The sequence below is a fragment of the Lissotriton vulgaris genome, chromosome 2_1, assembly GCF_964263255.1.
Source record: "Lissotriton vulgaris chromosome 2_1, aLisVul1.2, whole genome shotgun sequence".
In the NCBI taxonomy this organism is placed as follows: domain Eukaryota; kingdom Metazoa; phylum Chordata; class Amphibia; order Caudata; family Salamandridae; genus Lissotriton; species Lissotriton vulgaris.
The window spans coordinates 373,297,235-373,320,769 of NC_141687.1; the positions used below are offsets into that span (position 1 = coordinate 373,297,235).

Genomic DNA, 23,535 nt, shown 5'->3' on the forward strand with positions numbered 1-23,535 from the left:
TGCGTCTGTTGCCATTAAGAATGTGCTGGACCTCCAGTGATGTGCTCTGTTGTCATTGAGGGAAACGGAGCTGTGCATGCTGTCCTAAGTGTGTGAATCTTGTTCTGTGTAATATATGTGTGTTTGAGAGAAGGTTACCATCTCTTGAATGTGCAGCTGTCTAGAGGTCGCAAATGGGTAGTTTAAAGTAAGGTACTTTTTGCATTTGTCGATATTCGTGGGTCTTCGAATTGGGGATGGGGTCAGTTGCACGTTTGTTTCTTTAGCATTTAGTGCTTTCTAGCCAATTCTGTGGGGACATGTTGAGATGTGGGGAGTCTATTCAGATGGAAAGGGTTTGAGGGGTTCTGAGCGAATTCATTTAGGATGGTTACGAGGGATTAAGAACACAAAGTGGATACGTTCTTGAGGGGTCGTGTGGGTATTCAGTTAGGAGGATTTTAGGGGTCGTGAGGGCATAAAGTTAGTAAAGTTTTACGGTAGTGAGACTCGATCCTATGTAAACACATATAGTTCAGCTATACTTGCGGGGTTGAAAGTGAATAATGTTGGCAGAGTTGTAGGCACATAAAATTGGGATGGTCTTGGGGGGTTGAGAGCATGTAAAGTTAGTGCCTCTGATAAGTACCAGATTTGTGGGAGCCGTGAGGGCATACATTTAGGAAGGTTTCAAGGTATCGTGCACATATAGTTCACCTCTCCTTGAGGTGTTGAAAACGCATAATTTTGGCAGGGTTGTGGGCACATAACATTGAGATTTTCTTGAGAGGTTGTGAGTATGTAAAGATAGTACCTCTGAGAAGTACCATAATTGTATGTCGTTGTGTATATAAGCCATGTGCCGTGGTTCTAGGTGTGCCCTGAATGCCAAGTACATTATCTAGTATAGGTGAATTGACAGCCTCTCAGAATTTGAGTTGTACAACTATTGTCATTTTTTAATGTTAATTTTGCTGTGATGTATATTCTATGGTTGAACTATGTTAGGCTATTAGAATTAAGTATGCAAGTGTCCGTGTCTGCAACTCGTCCTTTCTTTGACTTGGGCTCTCAGAAGGTGAATGGGTGTGTAAAGCTGTCATACATACATAAAGGAGGTAAATCGTTGTGTCTGCATTTGCTGTTTATAGCTGTGAGATTTTTTATAGATTAGGGAGTTGCTGTGTATGCAGTTACTGCTATCTTTAGCACCTGATAGTGGCTTCTAGCTGCAGATTCCTTATCTTAGAATAATTTCTTAGCATCAAACTAGATCCAGAAATGTTTTTGTGAACAGTACCCCTGCATGCCGGATGGTGGCATTGTTTGGCTCAGAGTGGTGTTGCCCACGCCGGAAGTAGAGTGCGCAGTGCCAATATATCAGTTATTTTTCTTTCTGCCTCATTCAGCACAAATCCGGCAAAGAGCTACCACCAATCTTTTTGACTGACCCTTTTAAAAAAGAAAAAACTTTTTGTCAGCAAATGTTTTGAGACTTTGTCTCCTGATGTGGCAGGAATATACACCAGGAAGGCAGGTTTCAAGCCCACTGTCACCTGTCACTGACAAATGTCGGACCCATACCGTGTCTATCTTTGGTGCCCACAAACAGAAGAAAAGCAAGAAGTCAAAGAGATCATCGACTTCGCCCTGTTCGTTGAAGTAATTTGAAGAGACGAGGGAGTGTCAGCATATGAAACCTGGCTCCGCGGTTAAGCCTGGGCCGTCTGTGTGCCTCCCCGAGTTTCCAGGAGTTGGAACAACTCCCGCCCAATTTTGTGACTTGTATGATGCTATGCACCTCGTATTTGGGCGGCCCGTTCCTGCTGGTGCTCCATTGGGCCCCGTGGGCTCAAGTGGGGTCCCACCAATGGGTTCACCCCGGGCGCCAGTCGGGCCCCTAGGATCCATGGTTGGATCCAGTGTGGGACCTGTCAAGTTACCTCGACTTTCCCTGGCACTGAGGCTCCACTCCAGGCTCCGCCCCCTTATTCATCCCCAACTCAGATACGGAGCCTTCATCGTCCGATTCCAGCTCCGACTGGGGGCAGACCACACAGGCCGGAGCCTGTCCCCTATTCTTTTCGGCTAGGACTTGGAGATGATTGGGAGAGGCCATTGGATCCTGAAGGACATCAGCCCCTAGGTGTCACTAAGGACACCTAGTGAGGATCTGCTGGATGCCAGTGGACTGGATACCTGCCATGGTTTGGTTTCCCCTCCTGCTGTGATTACGGAGAAAGGAGCTTCATTCACTAGGGTGGTGTGGAGGGTGTCCGAAGTCTTAGACCTTCAGTACCCACTGTAGCTGGCAAGACAAATCTTGACTGAGTTACTTCAGCTGGGAGTCCTCACATCCGCACCGCTTCTCCTATTTAAAGAAGAACACATGATTGCTTGCCGCCATCGCCTGAACCCACGGACCCCAGTGTCCTCACACTACTCAGCCTGGAGAGCTTAGTGGTCCACTTCCAAATGTAAATCCTGGCGCATTCCCTACCACGCCCCTGGACAGGTAATCTAAGAGGCTAGATGCCTTGGGAAAGATGTTCTCTTCCGCCAGCCTGATACTGTGGTCGGTGAACACTGCGTGCCTTATGGGCCAATAATCTCACTCACTCTGGGACTCAGTTGCGCAGGTGCTGCCTGTGATTTCAGAGGAGGCCAGACCCATGCTCTCTCAAGCTATTGCAGACAGGAGAGACGCAGCTAAATTCGCCCTAAGCTGCAGACTGGACATGGCCGACTCGCTAGACAGAGTGGTTTCATGGTCGATGTCCTTATGCTCCATGCCTGACTGAGTATGACTGGCTTTTCTGGGGATGTCCTGGCCTCACTCATGCATTTAAAGGCTCCCATCTCTGCAGAGCACTTCAGGGACAGCAGGGCAACAGTCAGTTCCTTCGGCCTTTCCATGCCACTCACCAACCACTATCCACCTTCCGCTCCCTTCGTGGCCACAGAAGCGGCTTCCAGATACACCTCTAACTGCCCAGCCACCACGGTCAGCTGGCTTCTCAGTGTTTACGTGGCCAAAGACTCATCACACACAGCCTCTGTGTCAGAGGTGAGGCCAGTCCACCACCCCACCGTCAGCCATGGCCTCCAAACCTCTATAGTTTGCCCTCTGACTATCATGGGCCCCCAGTGGGAGGCAGAATACGCCATCACCTGCTCCACTGGAGGCGGATAACATCCGACAGCTGGGTTCTCCAGATTGTCAAAGAGGCTATTCCTTCCCCTTTGTGACTACCCCTCCACCCATGCCACCTACTTTGGACAGGCTGATGGAGGACCACATTTTATTACTCAGTCAGTTAGTGAAGGCTCTTGGCCAAGGAACCCACAGAGAGGGTGCCTGCTTCAAAAGTAGGTCATGGTTGTTATTCCTGGTACTTTTTGGTGGCCAAAAAGGACAGAGGCCTTCATTCTATCCTAGAATTGCGTCCCTCAATTTCTTCCTGAAAAAGGAGAAATTCAAAATGCTCACGCTCAATCGAGTCATGTCGGCACTGGACCTGGGAGACTGGATGGTAGCGTTGGACTTGCAGTGCGCATACTTCCACATTCCTGTCCTGCCTGCCCACAGACCTTACCTGCAGTTTACGGTGAGCCATGAGCACTTTCAAGTAGCCATGCTCCCTTTTGGCCTTACCACCGCCCCTCTGGTGTTCACCGAGGTGATGGCGGTGTTTCAGCTCATCTGTAGAGATCAGAGGTTCCAGTCTTCTCCTATCTCGATAACTGCCTGTTGAAGCCGGGCTCACCACAGACGGTGTCTCCTACCTCCAGACTACGGCAGACTGCACTCACGGGGGTCCACTACCAACGTGTCGGAGTCACACCTGATCCCTTCTCAGATGCTCCCTTTCGCAGTAGCTGTTCTGGAAATTGAGCATTTTCAAGCTTACCCTCCCGAGCAGTAAGGTCAGGATATTCAGGCTATGATACTGATGTTTCAGCCTCTATTATAGATTTTGATGGGGCTGACTCTGAGGCTGCTGGGCCTCATGGCCTCATGCATCCTGCTTGTGACACATGCCAGTTGGCATATACGGGCTCGGCAGTGGGACCTGCAGTTCCAGTGGGCGCAACCTCCATTGAATCTCTGCAACATGGTGCAGTTCTCAAAGGTCACTGCAAAAGATCTAAAGTGGTGGCTGATGAACCACGACTGGGTCAGTGGAAAGCCACTCTCCCTTCCCCAACCATATCTGACATTAGGGATGGGGCAGCTGTCTGGGAGAGGTGAAGGTCAGGACTCCACATCAACCTGCTCCAAGCAATCCAGTTGGCATTGAAAGCCATTCTACCCTCCATCAAGGGAAGGCTAGTGCAAGTGTTCACAGACAAAACTACTGCCATGTGATATTGCAACAAACAGGACGGGTGGGGTTGTGGACCCACTGTCAAGAGGCCCTGCATCTCTGGATATGGCTGGAACATCAGGGCATTTCCCTGGTGGTTCAAAACCTGGTGAGCTCTCTGAACTCAAGAGAGGACAAACTCAGCTGAAGATTCCAAGCGGATTGCGAGTGGTGTCTCCAGCCAGTCGTGGTGCAAGGTCTCTTTCAGCATTGGGGAGAGCATTGGTTAGATCTGTTCGCCACCGCCGAGAACGCACAAGGCCAGCAATTCCGCGCGCAGGAGTTTCCAAGGCTGTTCTCTCTGAGATGCTTTTTGTCTCAAATGGAGCTCAGGCCTTCTTTCTGCCAATACCACTTCTGTTCAGAGTCCATCAAGAAGATTTGGAATAACCGCTCCCAAGTCATGTGCTTGGAGACCTTGGTATCCCGAGCTGTTGAGCATATCCATCAGTCCTCCGATCAGGCTGATCCCTTCGCGAGGATCTTCTGTTGTAGTAGCAGGGTAGGGTTTACCACCTGAACCTGTCAACTCTCTACCTTCGTGTGTGTAGGTTGAATGGCGACCGTTAACAGCTTTTGACCTTCTGCCCGAAGTCTGTAATGTTATTTTTGCAGCTCGGCGTCCCTCCACCAGTACGGTATATGCCAGCCATTGGATCAAGTTTGTGGCATGGTGTACGGACAACCAGGTTGACCCTTTTTCTGCACTTCTTTCCTAAATTGTTTTGTTTTTACGGACCCTGTCCCGCAGGGATCTGCATTAGGCACACTGAGTGATTATTTGTCCGCTATCTCCAGATCAGTCCTCCCTTTTCATGTCCCCTATTGTAAATAGGTTCCTTAAAGGTGTTCAGCACATGCTTCTTCCAGCTTCCTTTGTTGTGCTTCAGTTTGGTTCTTACTTTTCTAATGCAAGCTCCCTATGGTGGCAACTGCATCTGCCCAGAGGGTCAACGAACTGCAAGCACTGTCAACTTGGCCTCCGTATATTTCTTTTTACCCAGACAAACTGGTGTTTCGGACTCATGCATTCTTCTTACCAAAGCTAGTCTCCCCGTTCCATGTAGGCCAATCCATCAACTTGCCTGCTATTTATGGTCCGCATCATCCTTCGAAGGAAGAGGAGAGACTCCACCGACTGAACTCAATATGAACGTTGTTGTTGTACCTTGACACAACTGTTTTGGGCGCACGATCCGCTCTTAGATATGTCAGAACCAAGAAAGGGAAGGTCGTGCAAAAATGAACCATCTCCAATGGATTGTACCCCTTATTAAGATCTGTTATGCACTGGCCAAAAAGCAACCCTCAGGGGGCTTACGTGCTCATTCCACCAGAGCAAAGGCTTCAACCACTGCATTAGCACATGTTGTTCCGCTCCTCTACATCTGTCAAGCTGCTAAATGGGCTTCGTTGCACCCGTTCACCAAGCACTACTGCCTGGACAGTCCGTTCCATCGGAATGGGTATGTTGCCTGTTCAGTCCTGCAGGACTTTCTAGTCAAAATCTGGTTTGCAAACCCACCTCCGGGGAGGTATTGCTTGGGTATCTATTCGAAGGTAAGGAATCTGCAGCTAGAAATCTCTATCAGATAAACAAGTTACTTACCTTTGATAACACCTTATCTGGTAGAGGCTCTAACTAGCCGCACATTCCTTACCGACTCACCCATTCTCCCTGCTCTGCCAATGTATTTTGAGGCACAGGCTGTTCCCTTTTCAGAACCCTAGTTTCACACACCAGTGGCCAGTATCCTTCTCGGCTTAGCGCTCATGGCATAGAAAGTTGCAAAAAGAAACTTGACTTCCGGGCACTGGGGTGGTGCCTGTGTAGGCACTGTTCATGTCACTTCAAGCATTGGCGACGCAAAACGGAGCCGAACGAAGAAGTCTACTGGCGTGGAGGGGTACTACTCACAACATAATTTCTCGATCCAGTCTGACGCCTTTGGATTATTCTAAGGTAAGGAATCTGTGGCTAGATAGAATCTCTACTTACTAAGGCATTAGCGAAGGTAAGTAACTTGTTCTTTTAGACTATTGTGTACAGGAGGTGAGCTTTGTCTAGTGTTGGTGCTATGTAGAGAGATCCTTATGTAGAGGGGAGAAGAGTTGTGTGCAATATTGTTTCTATCAATGGCTTGTAGACTATTCTATTGCAATTGCATTACGCTTTCCTTTACAAGGATCTGGGTAAAAGGTTGTGTCTGCCACAGCTCTGTACTGTGATCGCACTCTCCTGCACTGGATATAATGGGCTGAGTTTGCAGCTGCTTTGTGTTCCTGCCACACGTCCCTGTATAGGAAGGTAAAGGGTTGTATATGCTGTTGTTCTGTATATGTTTTTTCTCTCACACTCTGCTGGACAGGCAATAACAGGTTGTGTCTACAATTGCTGTGTGGCAGCATTCCTCTTTCTTGTGGGGGGGCAGGGGAGTCACGCTCTCCTGTATAGGAGATAACATGTCTTCATTGGCTCTGTATTACTGCCTCAGTCTCCTGTACAGAGAATTAAATGTGTAACTGGTTAACATTCTCCTGTGCCGGAGTTAACTGGTTGTCTTCAGTCGCTGTGTATTGCTGTTACCCTGTCCTGAACACAGTATGTAAGAGTTTCTGTCAGGTGCTGCTGGTGGGATTCACTAAAGGTGTTGGATATGGACCAGAGGTCCAATGGAGCTACCTGGTTTAGCGATAGGGGAGATGAGCCGTGGACTCCCTCCTTGGTCGTCACCTACCCAGTCGGCCTTTAGACAGACTTCATTTCGTCTCTCCTTGTTGTCTCTTCCCCTATCCTCCCTTTCTCACCTTCCCTGTCCCCTCCCCTCTACGCTCCATTTATGTTTCCCATTGAGACCTAGCTATTTGGTTAAAGCCCGATGGAGCTACCAGATAGCTATAGAGGAGATGGGTTTTGGGACTTCCCCCTCGACCGTCACCTGCCCAGCCAGACTTTGGGCAGACTTTCCTTCGTCTTTCTGCTGTATCTCCCTCCCACCCCTTTCCCTTACCGCCTTCCCCTCTACTCCCCTCTTCACTTTTCTCGTTTTCTATGCTCTTGTAATTGTTTGTCTAGCAACTGATGTAAATTGTAATTTTGTGTAAAACGCTCTGATACCTCTGGGTCTATTCAGGGCTATATAAAACTCTTAAAATAAATAAATAAAATAAATAATCTTGCTGCTCGGTCCAAGACGGAAGGAAAGCCTCAGGTGAGCAATGTTAAGATGGTTATTTGAATGTTGTTGGAATTTATGCTATAACAGATTTATACCCCAATGGAATAATAATGTTGGTGAAAACAGGTTCTTTGCGGTTCCTTATCTAACTGATTTTTCCTTATAAAGGATGATGATGTTGTAATTGAAGAGTTTGAGGACGACTCGGAGGGCAGCGGGGAAGAATATGACTTCAAGGCACTGAGAGCCAAGAAACAGGTCCTGTCCCTGCAGGTTGCAGAACAACAAAAACGGCGAGACAAGATTCAGGTATGAGGAGAAGCACCAGTGTTGTTATCTTTGAGATAGCTCCTCACATACAGCCATTCGCAGGGAACCACTGTTTCTGATGCGTCTCTGATCATGTCTTTGCCCCAGTCTTTCTTCAGCTGTGGCAGCGAAGACCTTACATTGTGTACTTGTGTAGCATACGTATATGCTGCAACCATGTGCAGAGCGCCAGCGATAGTCAATGCCAGTGGGTGCATTGAATGCTCTCTCCCAGTGGTGTGCACATGCATTTGTGTCTTTTTGCGTGTATCCTATGGCTGCTCCAACCCTGTAGGCTGCGCAACGGCACCTTTGTGTGCTAGCGCCACTAGGTGTGAGCCATCAGGGAACATCCATGATGAATGAAGTCGACTAACTTTTTGGTATATGTTTAAATATGTTAATATGTTGCTGCATGACTGATCTCTGATAAAAGTGTAAGTTTGTATATGATTGTTTGTTGTACTGTAAGTACTGTTTTATGTGATGCAAACATTGCGGTAAAGCTCTCTGATTGCTCTTTGGTGGCCTTGTTGTCCCAATTTAAATCTTCAAAAATGTATACATGAATTGTGAATGTATTTGCATGCCAGGAGTGCCTTCAATATGTGTTCCAGTTTATCCAATTCTTCAATCCAGCAGTACTGATGGAACCAGAAAAGCATGTGTGCCAGTGCATGCCGGTCTGCTGTGCTGTCCCAGAGTGGTGGTGCCAAGGAGTGTCTTTTTACTTCTACCGGTTTTGGTAGCATGCTATTCAGTGCTCAGAACTGCCCTTTACTTTCATCATTGGTAATAAGGATGAACTGCCAGACCTGGCTTATTGCGTAACCAATCAATCATGGATTTGTGAAGTGCACTACTCGCCCGTCAGGGTCTCAGGGCACGGGGGAGGGGAAGGGTTTGTGCTGCTCCGTCTCATGCAAATAGCCAGGTCTTGAGGTTCTTCCTGTAAGCTTGCAGAGTGGGGAGAATCGTCTGATGTTGAGGGGAAGTTTGCTCCAGTTCTTGGCCGTGATGTAGGAGTAGGCTCTTCCTCCTGTTCTGGCTCAGCGGATGCGTGGGGTTTCGGCCAGGGCGAGGTCGGCCGAGCAGAGGTTTCTCTTGGGTGCGTATAAGGAGACTCTTTCGTTGAGGCATTGGGGTCCAGTGTTGTGGAGGGATTTGGAGGTGTGGGTGCGCAGCTTGAATGTCATTTTCTTTTTGACGGGGAGCTAATGGACGTCTTGCATATGCTGGGTGATGTGGTCTTGTGGTGGGATACCGAGGACGAGTCTGGCTGCAGTGTTCTTGATGGTCTGCAGTTTGTTTATCCCGGCGTAGAGGGCGTTTCTGTAGTCCAGTCTGCCTGTTATGAGTGTGTGGGTGACTGCCTTTCTGGATTCGGGGGGGATCCATTTGAATGTCTTACGGAGGATGCAGAGGGTATTGAAGCACGTGGAAGAAACAGCGTTGATCTGTCTGGTCATGGTGTGGGAGGAGTGGAGTATGATGCCGAGGTTGCGGGCGTGATCGGTGTGGGAGGGTTGCCGAGGACAGTGGGCCACCAGGTGTTGTCCAATATGGAAGGGGTAGATCCGAGGACGAGGACCTCCGTTATCTCCAAGTTGAGCTTCAGGCAGCTGCTGCTCATCCAGGATGTGACGTCTTTCATTCCCTCCTGGAAGCTGTGTCTGTTGATGTTGGGTTCCTTGGTGAAGAAGAGGATGAGATGGGTGTCGGTGTAGGATACTATGCTGAGTCTGTGCTTTCTGACTAGTTTAGCGAGTGGGGCCATGTAGATGTTGAAGAGCTTGAGGATGAGCGATTCTCCTTGTAACTGGTGTCTTCCTTTTGGTCGCCCTTGCATTGCAGTGCATTCAGGTTCTTTGAAATGCACCCAGAACAGTGGTTGTGTGAGCCAGGATTAACCACCCTCCTTGAAGTAAAAGGGGTTATGTGTCTGCGTATCAGATGGGGCACAGAAGTAAAGTGTGACTGTGACTTTTTCTACCCAGGCATTCCTACCTGGTGTTTATAGACAGTCGCAAATAACCAGCATCTTAAATTCATCCATTGCTCCACTGCTCTCAGCCCTCCACAGAACACCCATTCCTACATAATCTTAACCAGCTGCTGCTCTTCACATCTTGGTGCAAGTTGGACTGGGCTGTGCAACCTGCACCTATCAACAGTTCAGCATTCTCAAGTCCTTTTCCTGCCAGTAGCATAGGTGAGCAGTCATCTGTCCTGTCTCAGAGGTGAAATTTTGAGGTTTGGCGACCTACTCAAGGCTACTGTAGCTGGATAAGTACCACGGAACGGCCTTCAGGTGTGTTGCTGACTTGTACAGTCCTGGCACCCTCTGCCTTGCCGGAAACCTGAGCACCAGATGAATTTTTGTGGGGTAGGCTCTGGCACTCGCTCCTCCAGCTTCCTCTTCAGTTTGTGGGTCTGCAGGTAAATATATATTAGTTAGGACGAGGAACCATGAAACGTCTGAGTAATGACGTGGTTAGATAGGTCAGTATCCCACTAACAGGCTTCCGTCATTTTTGCGCCCCGACCTCTGCCCCTGATTTCTATCTCTGCCATGGTTTCTGAAAAACTAGCATCCATGATTTCTATCCCAGTGACATGCCTCGATTTGTCTCATAGGCACAAGCAAGTTTCACCTCCTATTTCAATCGGTTATAGGGTTATATTTTTATGCCTTACTCTATCACTAATGATTCCTGCTGGATAGAACCCCGCTCTAATTTCTTTCTCCTATCATCTCCTACTCCGCACAATGCGCTTTGGCTCTCTTTGCCTCTCCCGACACTTCACTTCTTTTTACCCAATCGCCAAAGCAGGCCCTGCCTTGGGCATGGGTGAGCTAGGCTCAGGCCCGGGGCGCCAATGTTCAGAGGGGCGCAGCAGGGATTTGCCGGACTAAATGTTATGGAAACAGCTGCTCGTCCGTCCCACTTGGTCTTAATTGGGTCCTGTTAAAGCCCTTGTAACCAGTACTTAATGTACCTCAGTGTAATTATTATCATCCCATCAACCCCCTGCCCTCCCCCTGTTCTCCTCACACCGCATGCTGTCAAATCCGAAAAGACCCACACCAAATTTTCTTTCTACCAGGGCGCAGTCCTGGTCAGTCCGATTTAGGACAGGCATCTAAAGTCGGCTATGTATAATGCACAGTTGCTCTGCAACGGTTGTACACACGTTTTAGTGGTCTTCCTCATGCCCGCATTCCTGTTTAGGCCTCGCCTGCCAATGCGCTTGCGCATTGCTGGCGAGAGATATAGAGGGGCACCACAAAATCCTACAAAGAGGGCTTTGGAATGCGGATTATGGCCAGTGCATGTGCGACGGGCGCGCGCTCGCCATTTGCTCCCCCCCACCCATCAGACTTGAAAGGAAGCCGCTCGCACACCACCATTTGTCTATGCCTCCACATCAGACTTCAAAGGCTACCGCTCCCCTGCCCCGCCACAGCAATGCCGAGAGCTTATTTAACACCGCCGTGCACACAAACACACGCTTCACTGAACCAGTGGTTGTACGTTTATATACGCAACCCCTTACCCTCATACCCCCTCACTCTCACACACCATCACACACCCTCACCCTCACACACCCTCACCCCCACACACCCTCACCCTGTCACCCTCACACCCCCTCACCCTCTCACCCTCACACCCTCTCACACCCTCTCACCCTCCCTCACCCTCACACACCCTCACCCTCCCTCCCTCACTCTCACACACCCTCAATCTCACTCTCTCACCCTCACACACACTCACCCCCACACACCCTCACCCCTGTCACCCTCACACCCCCTCACCCTCACACACCCTCACCCTCACACACCCTCACACACCCTCACCCTCACACCCCTCACAACCCCACCCCCTCACACCCCCTCACACACTCCCTCACCCTCACACACCCCTCCCACCCTCACACCCCCACCCCCTCACCCTCTCTCACCCTCACACCCCTCACCCTCCACACCCTCACACACCTTCACCGTCACACCCCTCACCCTCACACACCCTCACTCACCCTCACTCACTCCCCGCAACCCTCTCACCTTCACACACCCTCACCCTCACACCCCCTCACTCACCCTCACACACCCTCACAAGCATAGCATAACAAAACATAACATAGCATAACAAAACACAGCATAGCATAGCATTCCAAAAAAGCATAGGATAGCAAAACATAGCATAGCATAACAAAACGAAGCAGAGGATAGCAAAACAAAACATAGCATAACAAAACAAACATAGCAAAACACAACAAACCATAGTATAACAAAACATAGCATAGCGTAACAAAACATAGCAAAACAATTAGCATAACAAAACATAGCATAACAAAACATGGCATAGCATAACAAAGCATAGCATAACAAAACATAGGATAGCAAAACAAAACATAGCATAGCATACAGCATCACTCAGCACCATCACAGCATCACTTAAGAGCACCACGACATCACTATGCGCTACCACAGCATCACTGAACGCCACAGCATCACTCGTTCGCCATCACAACATCACTCAGCGCCACCACAGCATTAATCTGTGCAACCATTCAACAACACCTAGTTCAAATATGTTCTCTCTATGTTTCAAGCTTTATTACAAATGTAACAAAAAGATGTTAGTATTTCACTTCTGTTCTTGGATTTTCGTCACAATAAAATACACTGAACATAATCTTCAAAAAAGTTATTTACAAAAGTTTAAGCTATTACTATTATAAATTACAATAACTTTTATTTAAGTATTAATTATTTTAAAAAATTAAAAGCCATTGTTATTTGTAATATCAATACATGTAAGTCACGTAAATACAACACATATTGCATTACAAATGCTATAGGTGTCACAGTTGCGAAAGTTATAACTATTGGCATTGTAAATGACAAAGCTATTAATTTCGCTATTTTCAAAAACAAAACATAAATAAAAATGTGTCATTTACAATACCAATAGCTCAAACTTTCCTAATGCGAGACCTATTGCATTGCAAATGCTTGTTTTTACTTTTCTCTCACACACTTTCCCGTCCCTCATCACTTTGAGACATTGCTACAGTATCTTAGCACGCTTTACAGATGCCCCTCCCGGCCACACTTGCTATTCCAGTCCCCTACAGAGACCTGTTGCCCAGGGCTAGCGCCAGGCCTGTCTGCTGGAACCCTTGTAGTGAGAGAGGGTCTCTTGCTTGTCTAGAAAAGTGAGCCCTGTGAATAAAGTCATGTGAGAGCAAGGATGCTGAATTTGTTTGGCTCCTTAAGAGTTTGTACACCTCTACTGTAGGAAAGCCTCTTCCCTTTCACCAGCCTCTCCTTCATCCTCACCCTACCCCCAGCCTCTCACCTCCCCCTCATCAGAACCAAGGGCCCTCGGCTTCCATAATTCTCCTTTTTCCACCTTGAACCTGGGCCAGACATATGTCTCGCCAGATGCGTGAACCCTGGCTTCAGTGCTGAGGAGGTTGTAAAACCGGCCTGGTGAAGGTCCCTCTGGGACGGCACACATGTGCCCTCGGGCTGCTGGCCTCCTGCCCACAACCACTGGGGTTTCATTTTTCCGAATCGAGGGATTTCTTATTTCCCCCGTTATTTTTAATAAACTGCAAACAATAGCAAATATCATAGCACAGTAAGAGCTGTTCTGGGGGCGCTCGGAGTGCACGTGCTGGCAGGTGCTCGGCCTGCCGGAACAATAAGGGGCTAAGAGCTCTGGGGCAAACGTGGGAGGCGCGGAGCGAGTCCCAGGCCACCGGAGCTGCACTGGTGGCCACCGCAGCTGCCTCAGTGTCCCAGAGGGGACCTGCCTGACCAAATGCCCCTGAGATGCAGAGGAGGCGACGGGCAATTATCCCTTCACCGTCTGCCCTCGGAGGGGGGGGGGGGGGGCACCTCAGTCGCCCCTGTGCCCACGAGGGTGGAGGGGAGTGTGTGGGCAGCCTGCCTGACCACTAAATCTCCGAAATGTGGAGGTGGGCGGAGCAGAGACGTGCATTTTCCCTTCACCACCCTGTGCCCCCAGATACGGGAAGGCCGTCTCAGCTGCCTGACTGGGGACCCCTGCGGGTCAGAGATGATTCGTGTTCATCCCTTCATCATACAGTGCCTCTGCGGAGTGTTTTCGGCCCTGTGTGTCCGTTGGAGAGTCATATGCAGGAGCATCTTTGATGAGTAAGACGTCATCGCTCAGGCCATCCGCACATTCATGAGGACAACACAGAGAGGTAAAGGCCCACACGGAGGCAGTGCGGGAGCTCCCGGGGTCCATGGACTTCGGCTCATTCAAAGCACGGGCGGTGGGGGATGGAGCGGAGGGGTAAATGAAAAAAAAAAAACATAATAAACCTCACTTACCTGAATGCCGCCGACTGCTGCCGCCTCTGCTCCTTCTCCTCCACGCTGCAACAGGAAGCTTCCAGAAGCACCTGCCCAATCACAATGTAAGGCAGCGTTGTGATTGGTCTGAGCGCTGTTGTTCGGCGGTCAGACAGGGGGTTGAAGGCTTTGCATGTACCCCACCTGGTTGTGTAATGCAGCCTGGTGGGGAAGATGCAAAGGGCGCAGGACTGTTTCACCAAACCGTCATGCACCCTTTAGAGTGCACTTTACACTTGCCCCCTGCACTGGCCAGTCCAGTCCACTATACCCGCACCCGAGCAGGAAGGAAAACAAAAACGATAATGTTAATTATTATTGTTTTTATTTTTAGAGCAGTGGGGCGACAATCCTCCGCCTTAGCGGAGGAGCTGCCACTGATATCGGATGCACTCCAGATAAACAGACAGCGAGGAGGCCTTTTTCCCTGATAGCTAGGGTGACCAGAATTTTACATCCAAAAACCGGCACATTTCACGAAAATAGAAGGACTACAGTTTTATTTCAAGCAAACGCACAGAATGACAGCGCTCCTCAGCAAAGAATTACAGAATAGGCAGCTAGAACATACATTAAATGCAATTTTTAAACCCAGAAGCTTTCCTGATAATTAGATTGCTTTCTTGAAACAACTGCTAACTATCCCTGCTCTGCAAACATAAAAAAACCGCATCCCACAGTTTTCAGTCACCCCTCTCTAAAAACCGGGACAAGAGCTACATTTTTTGAAATTTGCCAGGACAGCAGGTGAAAAACAGGGACCGTCCAGACAGATCCGGGACGCCTGGTCACCCTACTGATAGCGGGGATTCAGAATCCCCGCTATCAGTCACCCTACTGATAGCTGGGATTCTGATAACAACGGTGACCTTCGTCCTCTGATGTTTTCTTGAGAATACCCTATGCCTCACATTTAGCTGAAGAGGAGGAATATATAGCTGGTGTCTCCCTCTGCTACGAATCAGAGGAGCCTAGCATGGCCCTCACGAATAAGGATATGAAAACCCAAATCCTGGAGTCAGACTGAACAATACAGGTATACACATTTAGGGATTGCTCAAATGACCCCACACTACCTGGGTGAGAAATTAATCTAAAAAAGAAACATTGGTATTATATGTGAATGAATTGTCACTAAAAATACTTTCTACTGTGAAAATATGTCATGAGTATTATATTTTGCACACTTTAGGTACCTGTAGCCGGGGTGAAGATTGCTATGCTTGTTAAAAAATCAGAATAAATATTGCTTTTTATAATAACATACATCTTTATTGGGAAAACGGTGACACCGGGCACGGTGTATTTTACATTAGTCTGGCATGTCAACTCTAGACTGAAATTAGTTGTAAATACAGTGAAAACACAAATATTAATCCAGGATAAGTATAAACAATTGAATATTTTCTTATTAATCTCATCTCTATTTTATATTGAAAATGTTTTTTTATATTATATAAAATGTTGTGTAGACCAAGATAAATATACTTACAGTTTAAATACTAATCTATGAACCACATGTAGTCTCTCTTTTTGACAGTTGATACATTTCATATGCTTTAATGACTTTGTTTCAAATAGCACGATTGTCATAATTTCAATTCATTTACACTCGCAGCATTTTTTTCTTTTCTCAACTTTAGTCAAAAGAAGTGTATATTAACTCCCATAAATCACAAATAACTTTATGCACAGAGACTGGCGGCTTGTTGACAAACAACTCGTTTCGGCTAGGCCTTCTTCAGGACTCCGTCACAGTGGTTACTAAACAAAAAATAAACATCATTATAGTCTAGAGTTTAGATGCCCTTTTTAATACATTAAAAAAAAATACTACAATGCTAGGTACCCAATTGATAAACGGATCTAGTCTCAGGTTTTCTTCCTTGAGTCAGTATAAAGCAGCAACAGTTTTATAACAGTTATATGCAATTAAAAGTTAGACTTGCAACATTATTAAGGACTAAGTCAGCATATTGTCAGTGTGACAGAAAGGAACAGTGCCAAACAAAAAGATTAGAGTGCCAATAATTATAGTTGTCAATGTTCAGACCCAAACGGGTGTATACAATTAATGGATATCTCCTCTCTAGCTTATATGTTGAAAATGTCACATTAAAGATAATCTATGCTTAACGCACCCTCACATGCTTATTCGGTTATAAAATATGATTGAAACACTGTCCTCTAGCAATTTAAGATATAAAATGTTTATATCCTGGATATTTGGTGGCTGTATTAATAAAAGGAAAGAGGCAATATTTTAACTTCTAATTGTACTATTGAACTCCAGGTTCCAATATTATTTCACACAGGCTCTGTTTTATATATTGCTTAATACCTTCTCATTAAATCTTCTTTTTATGCCACTATATGGTTATTATTGCAATACGGCTACAGGTACACCTCATCAAGATGATGTCAGGGAGTCTTCCTTCCTAGATAACAATTTAATGAACAGGAGGATAAATCAAATACTGCTCACCGAGGAAGCCTTTAGAAGTATGGATTTCTTCTGCTACAGCCCACTCAGAGGCATCTCTGAGCCAGTCTGTATATCTGGGAGGTGCAACACTCAAACATTTTATTGTTAGTCGGTGTTTTGCCAAAGTTATACCCTACAAAGGAAACTTTCTACTAAGTGCCCTGCCAAAGGTGATCAGACCCAGTATTACCTGCCGTGTTTCCAATGGTGTCAGCCACCCGGAAGCTCTATTAATGTTTTCCAGGACCAAATGTCAATAGGACAAGAGGGCCTTGCATTTCCAAATCATATGAATAAAATCTGCCATCATTCATTTACATCGGGGAGATGTATCTCAACGTGTAAGGTATGTAGTCTGAAAGGTTTGTGGAGATAGATAAATTTGGTGGATACAATTATATTGAATTACCTGAAATCAAACATTAGAGCTGTTAGCGACTCCATTCCCTCTCCGTTATTGGTTATACACTAACAACACATTTATTTGGCTTGAACTGGGAGAGGCACCTCCGGGATATCTTCGTACAGTCCCCTGTAAAGATGTGAAATGAGATGTCGGCAACCCGCCATTCCCACCAATGTGGTTAGCATATTAGAACTGGGCGGCCCGAGCTGTAGCTGAGATTTTCATGTACTGTAGAAATGTGCCGAGTGCAAAGGAATTTACAGCAGTTGCATGTGGGATAAAGCGCCGGTCCGAGTAGAAGTCCCCTAAAGTAGTATATATCCCATCTTTCCATCTCTGGGTCGACATGGAGTCTGCTATTCTGCAAAAAAGGTTGCAGAATCCAAAGTGGCATGTCCAGGGCAAAAACGGCACTGCAGACCACCGTCTTAACCAACCCCTCCCACACTTCTGTCACCTGGCGTATCAGGTAAGGCATATCGGGGGAGGGAGGACCGAGTCCCACTCATCAACTTGGCAGGAGAACACTGTCTTCATGGGATCCCTTCAAGAGATCCTTCTCGAGGAGTCACCCTGGTTGAGCCAGGAAACAGCGTGTATTGTATGTGCCGCCTTCAAGTAAAGCTCTATGTGGGGGGCCTCTAGGCAGCACCGAGATGATGGCCTTTTTAAAACAGAGTCCCACACATCTACGACTGCCCTGCCATAGTAAATCTACAATGAGGCTGTCTATCATTTTAAAGTATCATCCAGGGATCATATAGAGTGTTCCCTTTAGGCCTAGACTTCGAGGGAGCAGTATCCTCTTTGTAATTGTGATTTTCCCCATAAGGGAGAGAGGCAAGTGTCTCCAAAACCTTACGGAGGCTCATAGTCCCTGCACGACTCAATGTTAAATTCTAAGAATGCCTCTTCAGTAGGCGCCTGTTGAATCTCCAAATACCGGACATCATTTAGTACCCATGGTATACTCACCAGTGGCAGAGTTTCAACCATCATCCCGCTGAGGGATACCAAAGGGTAAGGCCTGGGCTTGGAAGGGTTCACCCATAGCACGGAGACCTCCCAGAAGTGCCCATACTCATCACATGCATGAGTATGGGCACCGAGTGAGTCGGGTGACTAAGGTATATCAGGGCATCGTCTGCATAATGTGAGACCACATGCATGGTCTCCCCTATCTCTGTCCCACACGGGTCCAACGCCCTACAAAGTCTCTCAGCCAGTGGCTCCATCGCAAGTACAAATTAGAGCGGCATCCCTGTCTGGTACTTGTATAGAGGCTAAACCGTACTAATACCTCCCTACTGCACAAGGGTCAGTACATAATAACTGAACCCTTTATTTAAATTTAGGACCCATTCCAAACTTCCTTAGGACATGCCAAAGGTATGCCTTAGGCAGAGAATCGAACGCTTGTTCTATATCTAAAACTGCCAATGCATCGTCTCGGTGCTGTGAAGTATGGTAAACATATGAAACCTGTGTCAAGATATGTAAAGTGCTTCTCCCAGGGATAAGCTCCAACTGGTCCAACTGGTCAGTGTGCATGATAGAATGGGAGGCACAGAAGAAGCCAGGCTGCAGGTATACCACTAAGCAGTTTGACATCGACATTTAAAAGGGAAATAGGTCTGTAAGAAGAGGGCATTGTTGAGTCCTTGCCTGGTTTGTGAATCATTACTATCAGGGCCTCACTTAGTGTGAGTGGTAGACTGCCCCTCCGGAGGGCCTCCTTACAGACCTCTAGGAGTTTATCAGTTTCTGCATATCTGCTGTGAAACTCAGCACAGACACCGTCGCTTCCCGGTCTTCTCTGTTATTAAAGCTTGGATCGCAGCAAGAATCTCCTATTGTGTAATGGGCCTATCTAAGCCGTCTGTCATCAGAGGTAAGGCATGAAAGTGGGACCACCAGCAGGTAGCCCAATATATCACATGACCAGGTCGGTGCCCACTTAGCGTAAATGATACTAAGATGGTAGTGGAAGGCCTCATTAATGGCTTATTGTGTACAGACAGGGTGCCCCGCATGGTCAGGGTCAGAATCGGGCTCTGAGATTCCTCCCTTCTGACTAGACGTGCCAGCATCCCTCCAGTCTGATCACCTTCAGCATGGAGTCTTTGGCGATACTCTACATAGGTATGCCTTTCTAGTCTGCAACAGTCGTCTATGAGAGCCTTATGGGTATCCTGCCAGTCCGCCAGTTTATTTGGAATGTGTTGGTAGTTCTTTTTCTATGTCACCCTGTTGCTGCTCGCGTACCCGATTGTCTATCTCAAGCCGACGCCGGACCCCTTGCATTGTCTTAAGGCAGACCCCGCGGAGCATCATCTTCATCGCTTCCCAGTCCATAGCCCTGCTCCCCGAGGTACCCCAGCTCTCCTGAAAATAGTGTGCCGGTTTGTCTACAGCCTCTGCTTTGAAAGGACGATCCGCAGGTGCTTCCACACACAAACGCCAAAGCGGGATCACCGGTACCATTTGCTCTTACTAGAATTAAAAGAACAAGGAAGTGGTCCAATGGATATTGAGGCAAATAACAGATTCCGTACACCAATGGCACTAAAGCATTGGAAATTAAACAATAGTGTTACCAGCTGTGAGTACCCACAGCGGGTTTCTAACAGAAAAATTGTTTGACTTGTGGGTTGTCTTATACTCCAAATATCACAGAGGTGCAATTCATGTATCACATAGGATAGTGCTCCTGTCATATGGGGCTTGCTGTGCTGTCGGGGTGGTGTTAGGTCTTGTTTACCATTTAGGACACAGTTATATCTCCTCGCCATAACGACATCTGCAGCCAGATAAATTGAAGCAGTCTGCGCCACATAGTTAGAAAAATTGGGGCAGTGATTCTTAGGTTCATAAACCATGATTATACAGATCTCCTGACCATCCAGAGTCCAATGCAGGATTATGCACTGACCCTCAGGATCAAGGATGTGGTCCTAGAGGAGGAAGGGCACCCCAGAGCCACCCAAATTAGCACACCTCGGGCATACCGTAGCGTAGTAGGAGATGGCATATAGCCGCCTCCTCCAACTCTTCAAGAGAGATGATATGCAGTCCCCCGATATGTGGGTTTCTTGTAGAAATGCAATGAGCATCTTACAGCTTTTAATTGTGCATGCACCCTCCTACGCTTCTCCAGCTGGGCAATACTAGTGCCATTTCATGTCATAATTGTAGCTGTGTGTTTCGCCATCTTTTGGTGTTTATAATCCTGCCCACTTCTTCAACTGGGATGGCCACATCTTCAACATTCCTCTAGTAGGGTGGGTCAGAAACCGTAGTCTGGCCTGTGGTGCACAAGACCAATAAACAGTACCCCAGTTCTTCACACCCGTAAACACAAAACAAACTCCCAACGCCCCCCTCACCATGGGCAGCTGCGCCACATCCATCCGCTCGGCATAGTGCTGGCTGGTGGCCAGCATCGGCCGGCCCATCGCTCAAAATTAGAAAGCAAATTAAATCAAAAACAAGGCAGCATTCTAAACCTTTGTAATATGCTAAGGGTGCGAGCCAGAATGCAGTGTGCCATCAGGACCAACATGTTCCTTTCTGACTGCCGACTGCTGTAAAGACTCCTTCGATGTCCCCTTCCGGAAATGGGCAGATTGTCGCTGAGTGCTCGGAAGACGGCGATCCCACTGCTCCTTGCCTTGACCAGAGGTCTGAGGGAGGGTATCTAATCGGTCACTGGCCTCTGCAGAGCAGGGAAAAAATAGGCCCGAATCTCCATGTTAGACTCAGAGCTTTGCTTGGAAGAGTAGGCTATATTTCAAGTTCATGTCTCATTCGCTTTTTGACAGCAATAAGTATTTCTCTGTTCTTGCACTCTTTGGGTGTAATCAGGGAATATGGAGAAGGGAAACAGTGGAGTCCCATGTACTCTGACACATCGTAGTATGGCATTGCAGTCACGAAAGTTAAATAGGTGGGCATTTATGGCTCTGGGGGGGGGGGGCGGCTTTGGCAGAGGGCTAAGCGCTCTGTGGGCTTGTTCAAATGGAATGAACTTGGAGAGTCTTTTAGGTAGAAGGGCTCTAGTAATTCACTCCTCCTCCAGAAATAATTCAGTGGATGGTCCCTCTACTTTCTCTGGAAAATCCACAATACGGAGGTTGTTTCTTCGGGATCCCCCCACAAAATCCTTGATGCATTCATCCAGGTGTGCTGTCAATTTCTGCTGGTCGGAGATCATGGTATGTAACCAGCGGACCTCTTGTTGCAGTGTATCCACATTATGTTCCACCATAGCCACCCGGTCCGACTCCTAACACAAGTCTGCACGTAACAGATTGATGCCGATAGCGACTGCATCAATCTTTTTGACCACTTCTGCCTTGGAACTCTGGATCGCTGCCTTGAAATTTCCCAGAGACCCAGCAGATTCCTCCGCTCCATCTACAGTTTCTGCAGGGCCCCGGTCCCCTCCCTTCATCGACCTTAGCAGGAGGCTGCCGCAAGTGGGTGTAATTGACATTTTTGTTCGCCTACACAGGTTTGGAACCTTTATCTTTCACCATGGCAGTGAGAGGATCTAGACGCAGACCAACAGCACCAGCAATAGTCCGGATACAGTAGTACTTTCGGGCCACCTAATGTTCACCCCAAGGATCTCCGGCGAGTGTTAGATGGGAGCTTGTCTATCTGGGCTAGGCCGCCAAGAAGCAGGTATGCCAGGGGATCATCAGACCAAGACGCCCACCAGAGGTCTCCTACTGTGTAGGTGTCGTGCAAGAGGGTCAACAGAGTGGCCGCGCCATGGTCGCCCGTGTCAGAGTCCCATGGCTCTCTCCCAATCACCAGAGAGATCTTCATGAGCGGAAGCCCCCTTGTTTACCGGGTCAGGGTAACCCCTCTTTGTCACAGGGCCTCGTAAGAAACAGAGACGTCCTCTCCCAGGGAGCCAGGTGCACCAAAGCAAGCTCCCTACCTGGGCAGACATATGCACCCTTTAGGTTCAATGCTGCTCCACACACCAGATAGGCGTATAGACTGGGCGGACACCAGCTCCTCACCTTGCAATGCGAATGATAATCAGCAGCCTAATACGTCTCCAGGGCTACCTCCATTGCTTGGGGGGCGTCTAGCAGCAATATCAATTGCAGGGGCAGACTCAAGGGATAGGTCACAAGATCCAGGCCCTGGGAGCACGCTGCCCTCTCTTATTTTGCCAGTCAGTGCCTGCGCGCCACCAGCACTGTCACCTCTGGATGTCTGGGGCTGCCTCCTCCAAAATCGACCACCTTACCCACATGGAGTGATCAAATGCAGGGACCGGGCCCTCCTTCCGGTATCCCAGCCAAGGGATCATTCCCTCCAGAACCCTCCCGTTTCGTCGTGTGGCGCTTGAAGGGGTATGAGGCCCACAGGTTTCAAATGCAATGCGGCGTCTGCACTCCGGGTGGGGTTGTGGTTGAGTTCTTTCCATCTTCTTCTTCTCGTCAGACCGTGAGCTGCAGAAAAGGTCAGGTGGTGGGGACCACAAGAATGGCCTGCCACAGCAAGTTATGGGGATTTCCTGCTCCGGCCCCACAAGCCCTATGACCAAGCCGCGACACAGGAGCCGGCAGGGCACAGCGGGGGGATGACCTCCAGGGCTAGGAGTCCACTCCAGCCCCATGAATCAAAGGCGAGCTGAGACCTCAGCCGCGGGGCCCCAAAGCCTAGCTCCAATGCTGCACAGTGTGCCATCCCCAGCCGTAATCTCACACAGTTACTCACAGGCGGGGTGCGGCGTCCGTAACAGAATACTCAGCCGGCTTCCATCGTCTCCAGGCATCTGCAGCTCCCAAAGGGCCATACCAGTAGGGGGGTTGCACTGGAGGGAATAACAGCTGCCAACCAGACAGCCTATTGCTTAGTCTCCACCAACGGCCCCGGCCACTCTCGCCCTGCGGATCAGGCCCACGCGGCCCTTTTCACAAATTGCATCTATCCGGCTGATGAAAGCCGCTGGGGTCCCCCAAACTCCTCCCTATACAGCAGGTAGTCAAAGAAGGGCAGTGAGGGGAAGAAGATGGCCACAAATCAGGTAGGACTAAAGCAGGATTTGTATGGCATAGACGGGAGCTCAGGAAGAACGTCTGTTCCGCCATCTCGCCTGGCCACGCCCCCCATCAATCATCCTTTAGATATGCTTTTTATATTTATTTTAATATTTAGAAACGTATATCTCTTGCGAGAAGCTTGCGGAAGTCGAACACACAATCCTTTGTGTGGACTTTAAAGGGAGCTCTACTTCCTTATTGGCTCTCGTTCAGCACCCGTAAGATCGTACATTTGGAATTAAGTTAAGTGTTTTTTGTTATTCTGAACAAAGGAAGACATTAGAGGTATAGATTAAGTTAGAAAAATTAGTTATGAAATGTTTAAATATATAAAGCCATCATTTTTACTAT

At 48.0% G+C, this 23,535-nt stretch overlaps 1 protein-coding gene across 2 annotated transcripts in view; it reads left to right on the forward strand.

Moving 5' to 3' along the window:
• SMG6 (SMG6 nonsense mediated mRNA decay factor) overlaps nt 1-23,535 on the forward strand; it is a 1,283,123-nt gene that overhangs the window by 1,126,183 nt on the left and 133,405 nt on the right. For both annotated transcript variants that reach the window (XM_086955188.1, XM_086955187.1), the window contains exon 15: nt 7,694-7,834. In XM_086955188.1, coding sequence (XP_086811314.1) covers nt 7,694-7,834 — 141 coding nt within the window. The remainder of the gene's footprint in view (nt 1-7,693; nt 7,835-23,535) is intronic.